At 43.1% G+C, this 23,316-nt stretch overlaps 1 protein-coding gene across 7 annotated transcripts in view; it reads left to right on the top strand.

Moving 5' to 3' along the window:
* Positions 1 to 23,316, top strand: part of arhgef6 (Rac/Cdc42 guanine nucleotide exchange factor (GEF) 6) — a 251,316-nt gene that overhangs the window by 175,534 nt on the left and 52,466 nt on the right. For all 7 annotated transcript variants that reach the window (XM_059976675.1, XM_059976677.1, XM_059976674.1 and 4 more), the window contains one exon: positions 15,995 to 16,054. In XM_059976675.1, the coding sequence (XP_059832658.1) occupies positions 15,995 to 16,054 (60 nt within the window). The remainder of the gene's footprint in view (positions 1 to 15,994; positions 16,055 to 23,316) is intronic.

The raw sequence follows: 23,316 nt of genomic DNA, 5'->3' as shown, positions 1-23,316 counted from the left end.
AGGATCAAGGACCTCAACCTCCACTTTAAATATACCCAGTTACTTGGCATCCAGAGCTATCTGTGGCAGTGAACTCCACAGATACGCCATCCTCTGGCTAAAGAAATTCCTCCTCAACTCTGTTCTAAATGAACATCCTTCTATTCTATGGCTGTGCCTTTGGGTTCTAGACTCCCTCACTATAGGAAACATCTTCTGCATGTTCATTCTATCTAGAACTTTCAATATTTTGTAATTTTCAATGAGATGTCCCTTCATTCTTCTGAATTCCAATGAGTACAAGCCCAGAACCATCAAACACTCCTCGTACATTAGCCCTTTCATTTTCATGGTAATTCTCCAAAATGTGCAACCCTTTATTCTCAGACTGTGCCACCAAACCTTGACTCTTTTAGGAGACTCATCCTCTCTATATCCACCATGTAGAACCTGAAAGAATTTCACAGGTTACAATGAATTTTCTGTACAGTGGAGAATATAGTCACAGCCAATTTAACAGTCTGCTGGAGGAATTCAGTAGGTTGAGCAGCATCTGTTTTTGAAGGTGGTCAAGGATTGTCAATATTTTTGGATCAAAAGCCTGATGCAGGTTCTCTGCCCAAAGCACCAACAATCCCTCTCTCCACAGATACTCCTTAAACCACTGAGTTCCTGAGTGCAGATTGTTTGTTGTTCCAAATTCTAGTACTTGTAATCTCTTGTGTTACCAGTTTTCTCAGTCTCTGCTCAGATCACTGGAAGAACTATAATGCACCTTTGCTGCATTCATCTTTCGGATGTTTCTATCCTGCATCTTTTGAATTGCTCCCAGAAACTCCGGTCATCAGCCCTTCTGCTGTTCCCTTTCAATCAACCTTGGTCAGCTCCTCTCTCATGCCTCTGTAATTCCCTTTACCCCACTGTAATAAGAATAAGTCTGACTTCAGCTTCTCCCTCTCAAACTGCAGGATGAATTCCATCATTTTATGATTCATGGCTCCGAAGGGTTCCTTTACCTTAAGTTTGCAATCAAATCTAATTCATTACATAATACCCAACCAGAATTGCCTTTTCCCTAGTAGGCTGAACCACTAGCTGCTCTAAATAGTCATCTCAAAAATATTCTACAAATTCCTTCTCTTGGAATCCAGCACCAACCTGATTTTCCCAATCTACCTGCATTTTGAAACCCCCATGACCATCATTTTAAATGTCTTTTCTATCTCCTGTTGTAATTTGCATCCCACATACTGGTTACTGTTCAGAGCTGTATATATAACAAGACTCATAAGATATAGGAGCAGAATTAGGCTGTTTGACCCATTGAGTCTGCTCCACCATTTCATCATGGCTGATGTAATTTTCCTCTCAGCTCCAATCTCCCGCCTTCTCCTCATATCCCTTCATAACCTGACCAATCAAGTATTTATCAATGTCTGCCTTAAATATACATATGCACAGATTCACCACTCTCTGGCTAAAGAAATTCCTCCTGATCTCCATTCTAAAAGGACCGCCCTCTATTCTGAGGCATTGTCCTCTGCTCTTAGACTCTCCCACCATATGAAACATCTTCTCTACTCCACTCTATTCACCATTCGATACATTTCAATGAGGTCACCCCTCATTCTTCCGAATTCTAGTGAATGCAGGCCTAGAGCCATCAAATGCTCTTCAAATGACAAACCACTCAATCCTGGAATTACTTTTGTGAATCTCATTTGAATGCTGTCCAGTTTCAACACATCCTTTCAAAGATAAGGGGCTCAAAGCTGCTCACAATACTCTAAGTGAGGTCTCACCAGTGTTTTATGACGTCTCAATAGTATGTCCTTGCTTTTATGTTCTAGTTCTCTTGGAATTAATGCTAACATTCATTACCATTCATGGTTGGGGCAGGAGGCCTGAAGGGATACAGGGAGAGGGCAGGGGATTGGGGCTGAGAGGTAAATTAGATCAGCCACGATGGAATGGCAGAGCAGATGCAGTGGGCCAAGTGACCTATTTCTATTCCTACATCTTATGATCTAACATTGCATTTGTCTTCCTCACCACAGACTAAACCTGCAAATTAACCTTTAAAGAATTTTGCATGATAACTCCCTAGTCCCTTTGCACCTTAGATATTTATATTTTATTTCCATTTAGAAAATAGTCAAAACTTTCATTTCTTCTACCAAAGTGCATGACCATATACTTCCTGACACTATATTCCATCTGCAATTTCTTTGCCAAATCTCCAAATTTGTCTAAGTCATTCTGCAGCCCCTCTACTTACTCAAAATTACCTGCCCTCCACCAATTTTCATATGGTCTGCAAAGCCATCAATTCTATCATCCAAACCATTGCATATAACGTAAAACGAGCCAGTCTCAACACAGACCCCTGTGGAACACCACTAGTCACTGGCAGCCAGACAGAAAAGGCTCCCTTTATTCCCACTCTTTGCCTCCTTCTTTATCCATGCTGGAATCTTTCCTGTAATACCATGGTTTATTGCTTGTTAAGCTGCCCTATGTATGGCACCTTGTCAAAGGCCTTGTTGAAAATCCAAGTATGCAGCATCAACTGATTCTCCTCTGTCTACCATGCTTGTTATTTCTTCAAAGAATTCCAACAGATTTGTCTGGCAAAGTTTTCCTTTGAGGAAACCATGCTGACTACAGCCTATTTTATCATGTGTCTCCACGTACTATGAGACCTCATCCTTAATAATTGACTCCAACATCTTCCCAACCATTGAAGTCAGACTAACTGGCCTATAGTTTCCTTTTTTTTGCCTCTCTCCCTTCTTGAAGAGTGAAGTGACATTTGTAGTTTTCCAGTCTTCTGAAACCACCCCAAAATCTAATGATTCTTGAAAGATCATTACTAATTCCTCAATTATATCTTCAGCTACCTCTTTCAGAACCCTGGGGTGTACGCCATCTGATCCAAGTGACTTACCTACTTTCAGACCTTTCAGTTTTCCAAGAACCTTCTCTCTAGTTATCGTAACTTCACACACTTCATAATCTCTGACACCTGAAACTTCCACTATATTGCTATTGTCTTCCATAGTAAAGACTGATAGTAGTTTGCATACCACCGACGTAAGATTCACTGGTCTATAGTTCCCAGGTTTTTCCCCATTACCTTTTTTAAACAAGGGAACTACATTTGCCATTCTCCAGTCCTCCTTGCAGCCAAAGAGGATTCAAATATCATAGCTAATGTCCTGCGATCTCTTCTCTCAATTCCCACAACAACCTTGGGTGTATCATATCCGGCCCTGGGGATTTATCAATCTTAATGTTTTTAAGAAGATCCAGCACTACTTCTTCCTTAATCTCCACATTGTCCAGCACACAGGCCCGCTCTACTTCGACCTCATCCTGATCAAGATCCTTTTCACTTGTGAATACTGAAGCAAAGTATTCATTTAGGACCTCCCCAACCTCCTCCGCTTCCAGGCACAAGTTGCCCTCTTTATCCTTTAGCAGTCCCACCTTCGTTCTCATCATCCCCCTATTCTTCACATATGCATAGTTCGCCTTGGGGTTCTCCTTAATCCTACATGCCAAGGCCTTCTCATGCCCCATCCGAGCTCTCCCAAGTCCTTTCTTTAGCTTCTTCCTGGCTACCCTAGATTTCTCATAAGCCCCTCCTATTTCCTGCTTCTTATATCTTAACATATGCTTTCTTTTTCCTCTTGACGAGTTGCCTCACCTGTTTCGTCAGCCACTGTTCCCTTTTCCTTCCATTTTTAACCTTGCCTCTGTGGGACAATTCTATCCTGAACCCAGCTCAAGTGGTCCCTAAACTTCTCCCACATTACTTCTGTGCTTTCCCCTTTGAACATCTGTTTTCAATTTACTCTTGCTAGTTCCTGCCTCATCCCTTCAAAGATAGCCCTTCCCTAGTTAAGCATTTTACCATTTCGTCTGATTTTATCCCTTTCCTTTTTTTATAATTTTTTAATTGAAGTTCATCATCAAACAAACATTTCCATATGATGTATTTCAGATATATATCACAAATCTCCACGAAGTATTTATCTGAGGTATACACTTATAGAAAAGACTGGAAAGAAAAAACAAGCAAAAGGAAAGAACTGTGTACAAGTAGGGAGTGATCTTTTTTTTACAACATATTCATTGATTTGTGAGAATAAAATCAGGCCTATGAGGCATTATGTAGTTAAACCATTTTTCCCAGCATGAATCAAATTGTTCCAGCTTATGATTAACAGGTGCTGTTATCTTCTGCATTTTGTAAATGTCCATCGTAATTTCCATCCATGTATTTAAAGTTGGGCTCTCCTGTGATAACCCTTTCCTAGTAAGAGTTTTTACCAGCCACCAACAGTATATTCATTAAATATTTATCTCTTTTCAACCATTCTTGAGGTATATATCCAAAATATATGGTCTTACTCTCTAAGGGTATTGAAAGGGGGAGGGGATTGGTGAGACCCGACGCAGACGTGGGAGACCGTATTGCTGAACACCTACGCTCGGACTGCCAGAGAAAGCAGGATCTTCCAGTGGCCACACATTTTAATTCCACGTCCCATTCCCATTCTGATATGTCTATCCATGGCCTCCTCTACTGTCAAGATGAAGCCACACTCAGGTTGGAGGAAAAACACCTTATATACTGGCTGGATAGTCTCCAACCTGATGGCATGAACATTGACTTCTCTAACTTCCGTTAATGCCCCTCCTCTCCTTCTTACCCCATCCCTGACATACTTAGTTGTTTGGTTTTTTTCTCTCTGCCCATCACCCTGCCTGTTCTCTATCTCTCTCTGGTGCTCCCCCCCACTTCTTTCTCCCGAGGCCTCCCGTCCCATGATCCTTTCTCTTCTCCAGCTCTGTATCACTTTCGCCAATCCCCTTTCCAGCTCTCAGCTTCATCCACTCTGGCTTCTCTTTTATTCTTAATGCATCTGAAGAAACTTTTGGTATCATTTTTAATGTTCAGAAGTTCAAAGGTCCAATTTAATGTCAGAGAAATGTATACAGTATACATCCTGAAGTGCTTTTTCTTTGCAAACATCCACGAAAACAAAGGAGTTGGGACAGAGTTAAAGTAAGATTGAAAAGTGCACAGAATATTCAAGTAACACCGGTTTGGAAGACTCCACATTAAGCAGGCTAATTGGTAGCAGGTGAGGTATCATGACTGGGTATAAAAGTAGCGTCCATCAAAGGCTCAATCTTTGCAAGCAAGGATGGGTTGTGGCTCACCCCTTTGTGCCAAAATTCGTGAGAGAATTGTTAGTCAGTTCAAAAGGAACATTTCCCAACGCAAGATTGCAGAGAATTTAGGTCTTTCAACATCTACAGTATATAATATTGTGAAAAGATTCAAAGAATTCAGAGACATCTCAGTGCGTAAAGGGCAAGGTTCAAAACCACTGTTGAATGCAAGTGATCTTCGAGCCCTCAGGTGGCACTGCCTAAGAAACCGTCATGCTACTGTGACAATTATAGCCACCTGGGCTTGGGAGTACTTCGGAAAACCATTGTCACTTAACACAGTCTGTCGCTGCATCCAGAATTGCAGCTTGAAACTGTATTACGCAAGGAGGAAGCCATACATCAACTCTGCAGAAATGCCGGTGAGTTCTCTGGGCCTGAGCTCATCTCAGATGGACCAAAAGACTGTGTGCTGTGGTCAGATGAGTCCACATTTTCGGAAAAAACGGGTGTCAAGTTCTCCGTGCCAAAGATGAAAACGACCATCCTGATTGTTATCAGCGAAAGGTGCAAAAGCCAGCATCTGTGATGGTATGGGGGTGCGTCAGTGCCCATGGCATGGGTGAGTTGCATGTACGTGAAGGTACCATTGACTCTGAGGCGTATATTAGGATGTTAGAGAGACATATGTTGCCATCAAGGCGACGTCTCTTCCCAGGACATCCATGCTTATTTCAGCAGGACAATGCCAGACCACATTCTGCATGGGCTACAACAGTGTGACTTTGTAGACACAGAGTGCATGTGCTTGACTGGCCTGCTGCCAGTCCAGATCTATCTCCTATTGAAAATGTATGGCGCATCATGAAGAGGAGAATCAGACAACGGAGACCACGGACTGTTGAGCAGCTGAAGTCTTATATCAAGCAAGAATGGACAAAATTTCCAATTGCAAATCTAATGCAATTAGTATTCTCAGTTCCAAAACAATTAAAAAGTGTTATTAAAAGGAAAGGTGATGTAACACAATGGTAAACATGCCTCTGTCCCAACTTTTGTTGAGTGTGTTGCAGCCATGAAATTCTAAATTTGTGTATATTTACAAAATGTGATTAAGTTGGTCAGTAAAACTATTGAAAATCTTTTCTTTGTACTTTTGTCAGTTAAATAAAGGTTCACGTGAATTGACATATCACAGATTTTTGTTTTTATTGCATTTTGGAAAATATCCCAACTTTTCTGGAAATGGGGTTTGTACATTTCGATTATAAAAATTTCTTTATCTTTTTCCATCTTGTTATGGATAAGAGGAGAATCAATTATCTCTTTTTTATTATATACTTTTAGATTAACTCTATGTATGATTGTGATAATTTGTATTTTTCCTTCTACTTGAATTGTTATTGCTATAGATTTTTGAGGCAATTCTCCTCTTGTTTATATATATATTTATGTACTTTTTAAAATTAACTAATAAAATGATTGATAAAGAAAGAAAGGCAGGCACTGGAGCAGCTGAACAACATAATATGCAGACATGAAACTACGCACCTTGATGCCTTCCCTGTCATTGCAGGAAATTCAGCTAGGCCAGCTTGAAGAAATCTTTGAACAACTAGACAGGTGATATCTGGTTCCACATATCATCTGTGGAACCAGAGGAACCAACATACTTGATCACTGTTATACCTCCATCAAAAACTCTAACAGTGCCATCTGTTGTCCACACTTTGAGAAGTCCTGTCACTTGGCTATACTTCTACTCTCAGCATATAGACTGAGACTAAAGATCACAGCACCAGTGGTGAGGTCCAAGAAGCTACGGTCAAGGGGAACAGAGGAGCACTTACGTGACTGCTTTGAGTTGGTGGACTGGACAATATCCAGGGAACTATCAAGACCTGTGTGGATGAGTGTTTGCCATTGAGAACATACCAGACATATCCACACGAAAAACCATTTATGAACCAGAAAAATTGTAATCTGGTAAGGGCTCTGAAAACCTGTGCTAACCAACTGGCAGGACAGGAGTGTTCAAGGTCATCTTCAGTCTCTTTCTACTGCATTAGAGGTTTCCATCTGCTTCCAAAGGGCGACAATTAGACCAGTGCCCAAGAATTGCTGGGTAAGCTGCCTCAACAACTAGCACCAGGTGACACTCACATCTATAGTGATGAACTGCTTTGAGAAGTTGGTCATGGCTCCTGCCTAAGGAAGGATCTTGTCCGGCTGCAATTTACCTATCATGACAATAGGTCTACAGCAGATGCAATCTCACTGGCTCTCTACATGATAATCCTTACATCAGGCTGCTGTTTATTGGCCACACCTCAGCATTTAACACAATTTTAATCTCAGTTCTAATTAACAAGCTCCAAAACCTGGGCCTCTGTACCTCCCTCTGCAAATAGATCCTTGACCACCTCGCTGGGAGACCACAGTCTGCACACAAATGATATCACTTTGCTGAAATTCCACACCGGTGCACCTCAAGGATACATGCTCTACTCTCTTTACACCCATGACTGTGTCAACACATGACTGTGCTAGGCACAACTCAAGTTACCCACCTATAAATTGGCAGAATTTCAGATGGTGACAAGGAAGTATACAGTGGCAAGATAGATCAGTTGGTTGAGTGGTGTTGCAGCAATAAACTTGCACTCAGTGTCAGTAAGACCAAGGAATTGATTGTGGACTTAAGAAAGTCAATGCTTGCATTCACATTGAAGGATCAGAAGTGGAAAGGGTAAGTAGTTTCAAGTTCCTAGGTGTCAGCATCCTGGACCCAACATTTTGATGCAAATACAAAGAAGCGGTTATATTTCATAAAGAGCTTGAGGAGACTTGGTATGTTACCAAAGACAGTCACAAATTTCTCCATATGTACCACAGAGAGCATTTTAGCTGATTCCATATCATCTGGTATGGAAGGTCCACTGCATAGGATCGAAATAAGCTGTAGAAAGCTGCTCCAGAATGGGCTGATACTTGAAATATAAAAGAAAAGCCAGAGTGGATATTGGACCACTGGAAAACAATGCTGGAGAGGTAATAATGGGGGACAAGGAAGTGGCGGATGTGTTTTGCATCAGACTTCACTGTGGAACATATTAGCAATATGCTGGAGGTTCAAGAGTGTCAGGGGCAGAAGTGTGTAAAGATGCCATTCCTAGGGAGAAGGTACTTGAGAAACTGAAAAGATGAAAGATACACAAGTCACTTGGACCAGATGATATACATCCCAGGGTTCCGAAAGAGGTTTCTGAAGAGATTGTGATCTTCCAAGAATCAATAAATTCTGGAATAGTTTCAGAGGAATGGAAAACTGCAAATTTCACTCTACTGTTCAGGAAGGGAGAGAGGCAGAAGAAAGGAAATTATAGACCTCAGTGGTTGGGAACATGTTGGAGTCGATTGTTAAGGACGTGGTTTCAGGGTACTTGGAAGCACATGATAAAATATGCTGTAGTCAAATGGATTCCTTAAGGGAAAATCTTGCCTGACAAATCTGTTGGAATTCTTTGAAGAAATAACAAGCAGGATAGACAAAGGACAGTCAGTGGATGTTATTGGTGGAAGGTTCACAATGCAAGGCTCATTCAGAAAGTAATGAGGCATGGGATCCAAGGAGATTTTGCTTTGTGGACCCAGAATTAGCTTGCCCACAGAAGGCAATGGGTGGTTGTAGATGGTTTGTATTCTGCATGGAGGTCAGTAACTGGTGGTGTTCAGCAGGGATCTGGGACCCTTCCTCTTTGTGATTTTTATGAATGACCTGGATGAGGAAGTAGAAGTATGGATTAGTAAGTTTGCTGATGTCACAAAAGTTGGGAGTGTTGTGGATAATCTCAAGGTTTGTCAGAGGTTACAGCGCAACATCGATAGGATGCTGAACTGGCCTGAGAAGTGGCAAATGGAGTTCAACCAAGATAAGTGAGAAATGGTTCATTTCAGTAGGTCAAATTTGAAGACCCTAGAATATTATATTAATAGTAAGATTCTTGGCAATGTGGAGGATCAGTGAGATCTTGGGTCCATGTCCGTAGAACACTTAAATCTGCTGCGCAGGCTGACAATGTTGATAAGAAGCCCTATGGTGTGATGGCCTTCATCAACCATGGAATTGAGTTCAAGAGTTGTGAGGCAATGTTGCAGCTATATAAGACCTTAGTTAGACCCCACTTGGAGTACTGTGTTCAGTTCTGGTCACCTCACTGCAGGAAGGATGTGGATACTATAGAGAGAGTGCAGAGGAGATTTACAAGGATGTTGCCTGGATTGGAGGGCATGGCTTATGAAAACAGGTTGAGTGTACTTGGCCTTTACTCCTTGGAGCAATGGAGGATGAGAGGTGACCTGATAGAGGTGTATAAGATGATGAGAAGCTTTGATCGTGTGGATAGCCAGAGGCTTTATCCCAGGGCTGAATTGGCTAACACGAGTGGGCATAGATTTGAAGTGCTTGGAAGTAAGTACAAGGGGGATGTCAGCGATAGGTATTTCACGCAGAGAGTAGTGGGAGCGTGGAATGCACTGCCAGCAACGGTGGTAGGGTGTATACAATAGGGTCTTTTAAGATACTCTTACATAGGTACATGGAACTAAGATAAAATAGAAAGTTATACGGTAGGAAAATTCTAGGCAGTTTCTAGTGTAGGTTACATGGTCCCAACAACATTGCAGGCCATATGTGCTGTAGATTTCTATGTTCTATGTTGTGTACTTAGATTTCAGAAGACCTTGACAAAGTAGCACACAGAAGGCTGCTTAGCAAGATAAGAGCCCATGGCTAGAAAGATTCCAGCATAGAAAAAACAGGGGGTGATTGGTAGGAGGGAAAGAGTAGATATAAGGGGAGCCTTTTCTGGTTGGCTGCTGGTTAACAGTGGTGTTCCACAGGGATCTGTGTTGAGACTGATTCTTTTCATGTTATATGTAATGGATCACAGAATTGATGGCTTTTCAGTAATGTTTGTAGACAATACAAAGCTAGGTGGAGAGGAAGGTAGTTTTGAGGAAGTAGAGAAGGATTTAGACAGATTAGGAGATGGGCAAAGAAGTAGCAGATGGAATAGTGTTGGGAAATGTATGGTCATGTACTTTGGTAGAAGAAATGGAAGGCTTGACCATTTTCTAAATGGAGAGAAAATTCAAACATCTGAGGGGCAAAGGGATTTTTGGGGGTCCTTAAAGGCTTCCTTAAAAATTAAATTGCAGGTTGAGTCAAATGTGATGTTAGTATTCACTTCAAGAGAACTGGAATACAAAAGTAAGTATGTAATATTGAGGCTTTATAAAGCACTGCTGAGGCCTCACAGAGTATTGTGAGTAGTTTTGGAGCTTTTATCTAAAAGGATTTGCTGACAATGGAGAGGATTAAAAGGAGGTTCACAAAGGTTATTCCAGTATTGAAAAGCTTGTCATATGAGGAAGGTTTGATGGCTCTGGGCCTTTACTTGCTGGATATGGAGCAGGCAGGAGGAGTTGGAAATCAGGAGCAGATGGGCAGTGACTTGGCCATCATTGCTGACCTACTAACTGGAGAGTGTAGTGGTTAAGGGTCAAAACATTCTACGAAAGCTGGGCACTGCCTGATGACATTTGCTCCTGGCCAAAGGCTACGGTTACCTCATCAGGTAACTGAAGAGAGCACCCCAGAGCATGATGCAAGCAAAACAGAGGTTGATAAATTCTTGGTTAGTCAGTGCATGAAGGGATATGGGGAGAAGGCAGGAGATTAGGACTGAGAGGGAAAATGGATGAGCCAAGATGATATGATGGAGTAGACCCAATGGGCCATATGGCCTAATTCTGCTTCTATATACTATAGTCTTGTTTAATTTTTATTATAAATTATGGTTTTTATTTTTCTGTATTGTAATGTACTTCTGCAAAAAAAACGAATTTCACAACATATGCCAATGACATTGCATCTAATTCTGATTCTGAGAGATCACAGACTGTTGCAAGAAACATAAGGTTGTGATAGTAGATGATTTTAAGTTTCCACTTATTGACAGGGCCTCCCATTACTGTAAAAGGGCTGGATGGGAAAGAGTTTGTCAAATGCGTTCAGGAAAGTTACCTCAATCAGTACACTGGAGTCCCAACCAGCAACAGTGGGATACTAGATCTCCTATTAGGGAATGTGACAGGGCAGGTGACAGAAGTTTGTGTAGGGGAACACTTTGTATCTAGTGATCATGATGCCATTAGTTTCAATGGCAATGTGGAAAGAGATGGAAGAGGTTCAAATTTCTACAGCCTCTGCATGTAGTCAGGCAAAATTGATGTGATTTTTTAAAAACAAAACCAGGTTTGAACAATTTATTGGAGCCGTGCAATGGATAATGGGGAGACTGTCAATGTGTTGTACTTGGGTTTTCAGTAGCCACATCAGAAAAGGCGCCACATCAAAGGTTATTGCAGAAAACCAAATCTCATGGTGTGGGAGGTGAGCGTTGGTGTTGATGGAAGGTCAGCTGGCTACCAGGAAGTAGTAGGCAGAAATATGACTCTCTGTTTGGCAGTATGTAACAAATGGTATACCACAGAGATCAGTGCTGGGGCCTTCGTTTCTTAGAATTTATGTAACTGAGTTGGCTGTATAAAGTACAATTACTGGACACAGTGATAAATAGGAAAGCAAATTGTGACCCCCAATAAGGAGGCTAAAAAAGGATGTAGATAAAAGTTCGAAGTACATTTATTTTCAAAGTATGAATACGTTATACAACCTTGAGATCCATCTTCTTACAGGCAGCCACAAAACAAGATACACAAAAAAACCAATAAAACAAGACTGACAAACACTCAATGAGCAGAGAGAGAAAAAAAAACAAATTGTGCAAACAATAAAAGTAAGCAAATAGCATTTACAACAGAAGTGTGTCCTCAAACCCAAACCAGGTAAACCACCTCAGCCTCAGTTCAGGACATAGCAGAGTAAATATTGCGGAGCCCGCAGACATGGAGCCTTGAGCAGGACCACAACCTCAGCTTCAGTGTAGCAAAGAGCAGAGTAAACGTTGCGGAGCACCAAGCAGAACTAGCGTGACCCTAACACCCTGCCTTTTCAATCCATCATGAGCAGAGGCGAGTGTCAGCCTGGTTCTGGTCGCTGCTCAGTGATCTTTACTCCCATCTTCACTGCTGCTCCATTTAGCAAATGGGGAAAAAAGTTGTCAGAATAAACACAAAAAAAAAGGAAAATAAGCTGCATTTTATCCAAATGATATCGGATTATATCCTGTGAGATACAAGGGAATCTGGAGGCCTAGTCCTGATTAACAAGGGTTGGTGTGCCAACATAGAAGAATGTTATTGTTTATTATTGGAGAAAGTTAAAGAGAAGTTGGAAATTTATATATCAGTGCTAAACTTAGTAGCTACTTTATTAGGTAACTACTGACCCTCTCTTCATCAGTAGGCAAACTGCTGGCCCACAGGCTTTGAAAGAGAAAACAGACTGAACTGTTCGGAGTGAGCCACATTCTGTCTTCTACGATTCTGTTGTCTGGTGACTGAAAGTTGCCCTTTAATATCTCTCATGATATGGAAGGAGGGTGTTGGGGAATTGCTGGCTGTGTGGACAGCCCCATTCCTCACATTTCCCTGTAACCTAATCTCTAACATGCCCATCAACTCAATCCTGATGCTCCTGTCACCCCATGTTTGAAATAAATTTGCCAGTTAAGCTATTTGTACAATGTACAAGGAAGCCAGAGCACTTGGGGAAACTTCCATGCCAGGGAAAACATGCAAGTCCCACACAAACAGTTCAGGAAGTTAGGGCTGAACCTTGGTTTTAGAAGCTGTGAGGTGGCTGCTACACTGTGCTTCCCTGTCGCTTTATAATTACAGTGCCAGGCCTGTTTTTTTGAAAATCACGCTCATCCGGTGAGTGGTGTAACTTTCCCATTTAAGTTTCCAAAATGAATAAAATAGGATGGTTTGAACATTTGCTGGATTTTTATCTACGTCCCTAAAAAAAAGCATGAGTTATTTTTACTCATATTATTGTTGAGCCCGTGCCACTGATTTGAATATAAACTTTACTGAGAGTTCAGGAAGCCGTTATTTCCCTCTCTGTAGACAGTGATGCAGTATTTTAAAAATGTCTGTCATTTCTTTATTTTCATGAGTAAAGCTGGGGATAACTGGATGTGCTCCATCAGTGGTGACTGAAGCAGAGTACTGAGGCTACGCAGTTGGAATTTAAAGATCAAAAGATTGCCTTTGTCACGTGTACGTCAAAACATATATTGAAATCTGTTGTTTGTATCAACGGCCAACTCAATCAGAGGATGTGTTGGGGCAGCTTGCAAGTGACACCATCCTGCCGCCACCCACATAGCATGTCCGCAACTTGCTGTAACCCACATGTCTTTGGATTGTGAAAGGAAACCAGAGCACCTGTAGGAAACCCATGGGGCCATGGGAGAATGTTGAAACTCCTTACAGACAGCTGCAGGAACTGAACCGAGGTCACTATACAGTCCTGTCCTGGACCCACAAGTTTTTTTGTAGGTGGGACATGTATATTTGGTAGTGGTGGTAGTGATGGCAACCGTGGCTGCATTTCTCCTGGCTCTCTTCTGCTGTCTTCTGGTTGTTCTTTTCATCTCCAGAATATGAACCCCTGTCCCTACACAGCTGTCGCAAAGTGTTACGGTCAGCAGCAACATCCTCCAGGTGCTCAGGTCTGATCTTGCAGTTCCTTAAAGCATTCTTCATCTGATCCTTATAGCGCTTCTTTGGCCCTCCAGCTGAGTGTTGACCATGATGTAGCTGGCCATATAACACTCTGTGGGGTAGCTAACATGGGGGCATCCTTATCAAGTGCCCCAGCCACTGCAACTGACGCTGGGTGATCATGACCTCAATACTTATGCAGTTGGTCTTTACAAGTATTTCAGTGTCAGGCACCTGCTCACGCCAAGTAATTCCCAGGATGAGCTGAAGGCAGCTTATGTGGAAGCGCTGTAAGGACTTGATGTGATGGCTGTAGGTTACCTAAACTTCACAGCCATAAAGGAGGGTGGTGACACAGACCGCATGGTATACAGTGACCTTTGTGGAGGGACGAAGGCTCCTGTTCTGAAAGACTCTACGCCAGTGCGGCTCCGGATGTCGTTGTCAATGCTGCTATCCTCAGAGAGAGACACTAGCACTCCATTGGCAAACCACTTCTCTCTTGGTGGTATTGACAGTCAGTCCCATACTGCTGTACGCTCTCACCGCCACAGCAAGGACAGTCTGAAGATCCTCTGGAGTTTGGGCCACAAGAGCACAGTCGTCTGCATACTGCAGCTCCAGGACCCGCTCTCTATGGAGTTTGGTGGTTGTGTGGAGCCTCCTGATGTTTAAGAGGTTGCCATCTAATCTGATGTCCACTGCCACACCACTGCTATCCTGCTATTGTGGAGAAGCTTGGTAACACACAAGAGGAAGATGTTAAAGAACACTGACGCGAGCACACACCCCTGCCTCACCCCTGTGCATACAAGGAAGGGCTTGGACTCTTGTCCTCCTATGGTCACCCAAGCAGTCATCCCATCTTGGAACTGGTGGAGGATGTTAATAAATTTATTGGGACAGCCAAACCTGAGGAGAACATCCCATAAGAGCTCTCTTCGTACAGTATAGAATGCTTTGGAGAGGTTGACAAAGGCCATAAACAGGTCTTGATGTTGCTCCGGGCACTTTTCCTGAAGTTGCCAGGCTGTGAAGATCATGTCGATATTGCTCCTTTTCTTCCTAAATCCACGCTGCGATTCAGGCAGTATTGGCTCGGTGATGTTGCTGATGAGCCTCTGAAGCATCACCTTAGCCAGAATCTTTCCAGCAACAGAAAGGAGTGATATGCCCCTACTATTGCCGCAGGTGGCCTTGTCACCCTTGTTCTTATGAATGCTAACCACTACACTACCATATTGCCATTATGAAACTTCAAAGTACAAAGGGTAATCACTTTGACGGAATTGTTCCAGAGCTCCCCTGGTGGTCAGTGGAAATTAGATGAATATGAAGGGAGATAACAGATAGAAGGAGGTGATGGGAGGAAACCTGTTAAATGGTTCCAGGAAAGTTTTCTCTAACAGTACGTAGATGGCTTTGCTAGAAAGGGGATAGTAATAACATAAGAAGTAAGAGTGGGAGTAGGCCATCTGGCCCATCAAGTCCGCTCTGCCATTCAGTAAGATCATGGTTGATTAGATTCAACTTTATTGTCATTGTGCCAAGTACAGAAACAAAGCCAATGAAATGCAATTAACCAGAAGTGCAAAAGAATATTGTTATATAAAAAAACTGCAAATAAAAAGTCAGTGCTACAGCATATAAATATAAAAGTACTAACACAGTATCTGATCTGACCATAGACTCATCTCCACCTGCCAGCCATTTCCGCATAACCCTTAATTCCTCTAGTATGCAAAAATCTATGCCTTAAATATATTTAAGTAAATATATTTACTGAGGTAGCCTCCACTGCTTCATTGGGTAGAGAATTTCACAGATTCACCACTCTGGGAAAAGCTGAGAAAATAGGTGGAATGATTAGTGACTTAGCAAAGTTGATGGTGTGGTCTGCAGTGCAGAAAGCTGTTTTAAGATTACAACAGGATCTAGCTGAACAGGGGAAGTGGGCCAAGAAATGACAGACAGAATTTAACTCAGACAAGTACAAGGTATTGCATTTTGGAAGACAACCTGGAGCAGGACTTGCAGAGTTAAAGGCAGGTCCTGAGGATGTACAGTAGAAGAAAGAAACTAAAGGTTCTTTGAGTTAATTTACAATGTTGATATATTGATTTCTGTTTTATAGGAATCTCATCCTGATTATCCCGATATTTTAAAAGCAATGGCATCATTCAAAAGTCTGGTGGTAAGTCAACATTTGCTCTTAGCTGTTAGTTGACGATGCACAAAAATTATTCTTTTTAGAGAATAATTGTACCTGCACTGGATTGTTACTAGTGCCACGTGCTAGTGAGGCTAGAAATAGGAAGATAATGCGGCTAAATACACGGCTAAGGAGTTGGTTCAGGAGGGAGGGCTTCATGTGTCTGGACAATTGGGCCTTGCTCCAGGGAAGGTGGGACCTGTTCCGACGGGACGGGTTGCACCTGAACTGGAGGGGGATTAATATTGTTGCGGGAAGGTTTGCTAGTGTTGTTCTGCGGGGTTTAAACTAGATTTGCTGAGGAAAGGGAACCAGAGTGTTAGAGCAGATAATAAGATGGAGGAGGATAAAGGTCATGCGAGAACTGCAAGTATAGTGCATGGAGTAAAGCCAGATCTAACATATAAAGAGGCTTTGAGGAAAGAGAAGCAGAATAAAGGGTGCAAAGGTAGAAGGCCTAAAGTCCATGTACTTCAATGCAAGAAGCATCAGGAACAAAGGTGATGAATTGAGAGCTTGGATATATACATGGGATTATGATGTAGTGGTCATTACAGAGACTTGGCTGGCACCAGGGCAGGAATGGATTCTCAATATTCCTGAATTTTAGAGTTTTAAAAGGGATGGGGGGGGGGAAGGGTGGAAAGGGGAGGAGAGGTGGCATTACTGGTCAGGGAGATTATTACAGCTACAGAAAGGGTGGGTAATGTAGCAAGATCCTCTTTTGAGTCATTATAGGTGGAACTCAGGAACAGGAAGGGAGCAGTTACTCCTTTGGGAATATTCTATAGGCCCCCTGGTAGCAGCAAAGATACCGAGGAGCAGATTGGGAGGCAGATTTTGGAAAGGTGCAAAAATAACAGGGTTTTTATCATAGGTGATTTTAACTTACCTAATATTGATTGGCACCTGATTAATTCCAATGGTTTAGATGGGGCAGAGTTTGTTAAGTGTGTCCAGGAGAGATTCCTGTCACAGTATGTTGACAGTCCAACTAGGGGGAATGCCATACTAGATCTAGTATTAGGTAACGATCTGGGGCATCTGAGCATCTGGGGGACAGTGTCCACCACTCCCTGGTATTTAGCATTATCATAGAAAAGGATAGAATCAGAGAGGACAGGAACATTTTTAATTGGGGAAGGGCAAATTATGAGGCTATAAGGCTAGAACTTACGGGTGTGAACTGGGATGATATTTTTGCAGGGAAATGTACTATGGACATGTGGTCAATGTTTAGGGATCTCTTGCAGGATGTTAGGGATAAATTTGTCCCAGAGAGGAAGATAAAGAATGGTAGGGTGAAGGAACCATGGGTGACAAGTGATGTGGAAAATCTAGTCAGGTGGAAGAAGGCAGCATATGTGAGGGTTAGGAAGCAAGGATCAGGTGGGGCTATCGAGGAATATAGGGTAGCAAGAAAGGAACTTAAGAAGGGGCTGAGGAGAGCAAGAAGGGGATATGAAAAGGCCTTAGTGAGTAGGGTAAACGAAAACCCCAAGGCATTCTTCAATTATGTGAAGAACAAAAGGATGACAGGAGTAGAGATAGGACCAATTAGAGATAAAGGTGGGAAGATGTGTCTGGAGGCTGTGGAAGTGAGTGAGGTCCTCAATGAATACTTCTCTTCGGTATTCACCAATGAGAGGGAACTTGATGGCGGTGAGGACAATATGAGTGAGGTTGATGTTCCAGAGCATGTTGATATTAAGGGAGAGGAGGTGCTGGAGTTGTTAAAATACTTTAGGATGGACAAGTCCCCGAGGCCTGATGGGATATTCACCAGGCTGCTCCACGAGGCGAGGGAAGAGATTGTTGAGCCGCTGGCTAGGTTCTTTTATGTCCTCATTGTCCATGGGAATGGTACCGGAGGATTGGAGGGAAGCAAATATTGACCCTTGTTCAAAAAAGGTAGTAGGGATAGTCCAGGTAGACCAGTGAGCCTTACGTCTGTGGTGGGAAAGCTGTTGGAAAAGATTCTTAGAGATAGGATCTATGGACATTTAGAGATTCATGGTCTGATTAGGGACAGTCAGCATGGCTTTGGGAAGGGCACTTCGTGTCCATCAAGCCTGATAGAGTTCTTTAAGGTGGTGACCAGGCATATAGATGAGGGAAGTGCAGTGGATGCGATCTACATGGATTTTAGTAAGGCATTTGAATAAGCCACACGGTAGGCTTTTTCAGAAAGTCAGAAGGCATAGGATCCAGGGAAGTTTGGCCAGGTGGATTCTGAAAGCAGAGGGTCGTGGTGGAGGGAGTACATTCGGATTGGAGGGTTGTGACTAGTGGTGTCCCAGAAGGATCATTTCTGGAACCCCTACATTTTGTGATTTTTATTAACGACCCGGATGTGGGGGTAGAAGGGTGGGTTGGCAAGTTTGCAGATGACACAAAGGTTGGTGGTGTTGTGGATAGTGTAGAGGATTGTCGAAGATTACAGAGAGACATTGATAGGATGCAGAAGTGGGCTGAGAAGTGGCAGATGGAGTTCAACCCAGAGAAGTGTGAGGTGGTACACTTTGGAAGGACAAACTCCAAGGCAGAGTATAAAGTAAATGGCAGGATACTTGGTAGTGTGGAGGAGCAGAGGGATCTGGGGGTACATGTCCACCGATCCCTGAAAGTTGCCTCACAGGTAGATAGGGTAGATAAGAAAGCTTATAGGGTGTTAGCTTTCATAAGTCGAGGGATAGAGTTTAAGAACCGCGATGTAATGATGCAGCTCTATAAAACTCTAGTTAGGCCACATTTGGAGTACTGTGTACAGTTCTGGTCGTCTCACTATAGGAAGGATGTGGAAGCATTGGAAAGGGTACAGATGAGATTTACCAGGATGCTGCCTGGTTTACAGAGTATGGATTATGATCAGAGATTAAGGGAGCTAGGACTTTACTCTTTGGAGAGAAGGAGGATGAGAGGAGACATGATAGAGGTGTACAAGATATTAAGAGGATTAGATCACAGCCAGCGCCTCTTCCCCAGGACACCACTGCTCAATACAAGAGGACATGGCTTTAAGGTAAGGGGAGGGAAGTTCAAGGGGGATATTAGAGGAAGGTTTTTTATTCAGATAGTGGTTGGTGCATGGAATGCATTGCCTGAGTCAGCGGTGGAGGCAGATACATTAGTGAAGTTTAAGAGACTACTAGACAGGAATATGGAGGAATTTAAGGTGGGGGGATATATGGGAGGCAGGGTTTAAAGGTCAGCAAAACATTGTGGGCCGAAGGGCCTGTACTGTGCTGTACTATTCTATGTTCTGTATTTAGAGAAGTAAGGAGCATAATCACTAAATAATTCCCATGGAATTTCTGCTTATTAACTGCACTGGTTTTTACACAGAATAGGACAAACTCAGAATTGGAAGCATTGGTAGCCAGTTGAAGGGAAGATGATTATATCTACCCTCCCCAGCACTGCTGGAGCTTCTCTGGACATAAATCATCTCTTTGAGGGAACACTACACTCTGGGACTGGCAATACTGTAGGAGGGTCATAATAGAAGAGGAGGTATTGTGGGAGGGCCAGTGTTGAGGTAGTCACATCATGAGAGGGACAGTGCTGAGGGACGATCAGACCATGAGAGAGCCAGTACAGAGGGAGGGTCACATTGTGAGGGGGTGATGCTGAGAAAGGGTCACACCAGTTCTGAGGGATGATCATACTCTGGGAGGTGGCAATATTGAGAGCATGTAACAGCATGGGAGATGTAATATTGAGGGAGAGCCAGGCTGTTGGGAGGGTTGGTACAGTGGGAGTGACAGTACTGAGAAAGATTCACAGTGTGAGTGGGTCAGAACTTGAGGGATGATATCACTGTGAGAGGGCCAGTACTGAGGGAGGGTCACACCATGAGAGGGCTAGTACAGAGGGAGGGTTGGTACAGTGGGGAAGGGTCACACTGTGGGAGGGGTGATGCTGAGGGAGAGCCAGACTGTTGTGTGGGTTGGTACAGTGGGAGGGGCAGTACTGAGGGAGTGTCACATTGTGAGAAGACCATTACTGAGGGAGGTACACATTGTGAGGGGGGTGGTACTGAGAGATGGTCACACTGTGGGATGACTGAGTTTTGAGGGCTATTCATACTGTGGGAGGTGGCAGTATTGAGGGAGGGTCACACCATGGGAGGGGTGATACTGGGGGAGGGCTAGACTGCTAGGAGGTTGGTACAATGGGAGTGACAGTACTGAGGGAGCATTTCACTGTGGGAGGCAGTGGTACTGAGATAGCGTTACACTGTAGGAGGGACATTTCTGAGGTTGAGTCACATGAGGCAGTACTGAGGTAGGGTCACACTGTAGGAGGGGGGCGGTACTGAGGAAACGTCACACTGTGGGAGAGAAGTGCTAAGGGAGGGACGGTAATGAGAAAGGGTCACACTGTGGGGGGGGTTGAGACGAGATGGGAGAAAAGAAATCTGGGTTGGATGTGTACTTTGCGCTGGCTGCTTTACTGGTGGAGTGAAAACTATCAGCAGCCTTGGGAATTTAGCAATATGTGTGAAGTTCTTTTCCATTATATTACTTGGCTGCTTTGTTCCTCAGAGCACTTCAGAGCAGGGAATTATCTGTATGGTTTTGTGTGATTTACTCAGGATGGGGCAGGTGTTGTATATCTCTGCCGAAGGCCTAGTGTTTAGGAACAGCTGCTCTGTCATTGTATGAAAGGTTTCCCCTTGCTTCTGGCAAATTGCAGTAAGATAGAAAGTGCAAATACCAATGCCTGATTGTAAACACAAGTGAGAAACCAGACTGATTACAGTAAGTGCAGAGGGGAAGTGAGAAATGAAATCAGAAAGCACAAGAAAAGGCCAGTTGCAAACATAAAAAGGAATTCAAAACTATTCTAGAAGCTTGTGAACAAGAAAAGGACTGTAGGAGGCAAGGTGGAGCGGATCTCAGACTCAAACGGAAATTGCTCATGGAGGCAGAGGTACTTAAATGAATACTTGTCATCACTATTCACTGAGAAGAGCTGCTACTGGCTTTTCGACAAAGGCAGGTGTAGCAGTAACTCTGTGTATGTAGTACTCTAGAGCAGGGGTTCCCAATCTTTGTTATGTCATGGACCAATTCCATTAAGCAAGGGGTCTGGGAACCATTGCTGTGTACAGAGATTCTGGCAGTATTTCCAGTATATAAATCACCTAGACCACAAGGAATAAATCCTGGGTTGCTAGAATTGGACTTGATGTAGTTTGTCACATGAACTTTCAAGGACTCGACTACTCCTATTGACACCTCTCTCCTGAGTGGCCAACACTGCTCATGAGGCTCAGCTCTCACAAGGATCGAGGCAATGCAGCTCCTCCACCATCCACTATTAAATCAATGAATCAGACTTCCAATATTCCACTTTAACAATGTCCAACAAGGTCTTACGAACACAAAAGCAACTAAGGAGAAAGGTGAGACAGAACATGTGTTAGAAAAGTTACATGTACAGAGGGTTGGTCAGAAGGAGCATGGGGTTAAATGTGTAGAAGGTTTGGGTGATCTTGAGAAGGTCATCAAAATTCAAGGTGCAATTAGCCCGATGGAAGTTCAAGGAGCTGGGTTAGGTACAATAGACAGTGTTTTAAGCAAAGAGAGGAGGAATGGGCTAAGAATTCTATACTTGAATGCGCGTAGTGTCAGAAATAAGACAGATGAGCTTGAAGCTCAGATGAAAATGGGGAACTACGACATTGTTGGGATAACGGAGACATGGCTGCAAGGGGATCAGGCCTGGGAATTGAGTGTACCAGGGTATACGTGCTATCATAGAGACAGAAATATGGGAAGAGGGGGTGGGGTGGCCCTGTTGGTGAGGAATGAGATTCAGTCCTTAGCAAGGGGTGACTTAGGAACAGGGGAAATAGAGTCTGTGTGGATTGAGCTGAGGAACAGTAAGGGTAAAAAGACCCTAATGGGTGTTGTGTACAGGCCCCCAAACAGTAGCGTGGATATTGGGTACAAGTTGATTAGGGAGTTAACATTGGCATGTGCTAAAGGTAATGCAGTCGTTATGGGAGATTTCAACATGCAGTTGAACTGGTAGAATCAGGTAGGTGCTGGACCCCAGGATAGGGAGTTTGTGGAGTGTCAAGGGATGTATTTTTGGAGCAGCTTGTGCTTGAGCCAACCAGGAACGAGGCTATTTTGGACTTGGTGATGTGTAATGAACAGGAATTGATAAGTGACCTTGAAGTAAAGGAGCCATTAGGAAGTAGTGATCATAACATGATAAGTTTTTATCTACAATTTGAGAGGGATAAGGGCAGATCAGAGGTGTCAGTGTTGCAATTAAATAAAGGAGACTACGGAGCCATGAGGGAAGAGCTGGCCAAAGTTAAATGGGCAGATGCCCTGGCAGAAAAGACAGTGGATCAGCAGTGGCAGATATTCTTGGGGATAATACAAAAGATGCAAAAGCAGTTCATTCCAATGAGAAGGAAGGATTCAGAGGGGGAAGGGGCCACAGTGGTTGACAAAGGAAGTCATTGATTGTATAGTATTAAAGAAAAAGAAGTATGACAGGGCTAAGATGAGTGGGAATACAGATGATTGGGAAAGTTTTAAGGAACAGCAGATCTTAACTAAAAAAGCAATACGGAGAGAAAAAATCAGGTATGAGCTCAGTCTAGCCAGGAATATAAAAGGGGATAGCAAAAGCTTTTTTAGCTATGTGAAGAGAAAGAAGATAGTTAAGAACAATGTTGGCCCCTTGAAGAATGAATTGGGAGAAATTGTTATGGGAAACAGGGAAATGGAAACAGAATTTAATGCATACTTTAGATCTGTCTTCACCAGGGAGGACACAAGCAATCTCCCAGATGTATGGATGGGCCAGGGTCATAAGATATCAGAGGAATTGAAACAGATTGACATTAGGAAAGAAACTGTGATGAGTAGACTGATAGGACTGAAGGCTAATAAATCCCCGGGTCCAGATGATCTGCATCCTAGGGTTCTAAAAGAGGTGGCTCAGGAAATTGCGGATGCATTGGTAATCATTTTCCAATGTTCCTTAGATTCAGGATCAGTTCCTGAAGATTGGAGAGTGGCTAATGTTATTCCACTTTTCAAGAAGGGAGGGAATAGACAATAGACTACAGGTGCAAAAGTAGACCATTTGGCCCCTCGAGTCTGCACCACCATTCTGAGATCATGGCTGATCATTCACTATCAATACTCAGTCCCTGCCTTGTCCCCATATCCCTTGATTCCCCTATCCATCAGATATCTATCTAGCTCCTTCTT

This window comes from Hypanus sabinus, chromosome 8 (assembly GCF_030144855.1).
Source record: "Hypanus sabinus isolate sHypSab1 chromosome 8, sHypSab1.hap1, whole genome shotgun sequence".
NCBI lineage: Eukaryota > Metazoa > Chordata > Chondrichthyes > Myliobatiformes > Dasyatidae > Hypanus > Hypanus sabinus.
Note: the sequence above shows the minus strand (reverse complement) of the source record. Positions and strands in the feature narration are given on the sequence as shown.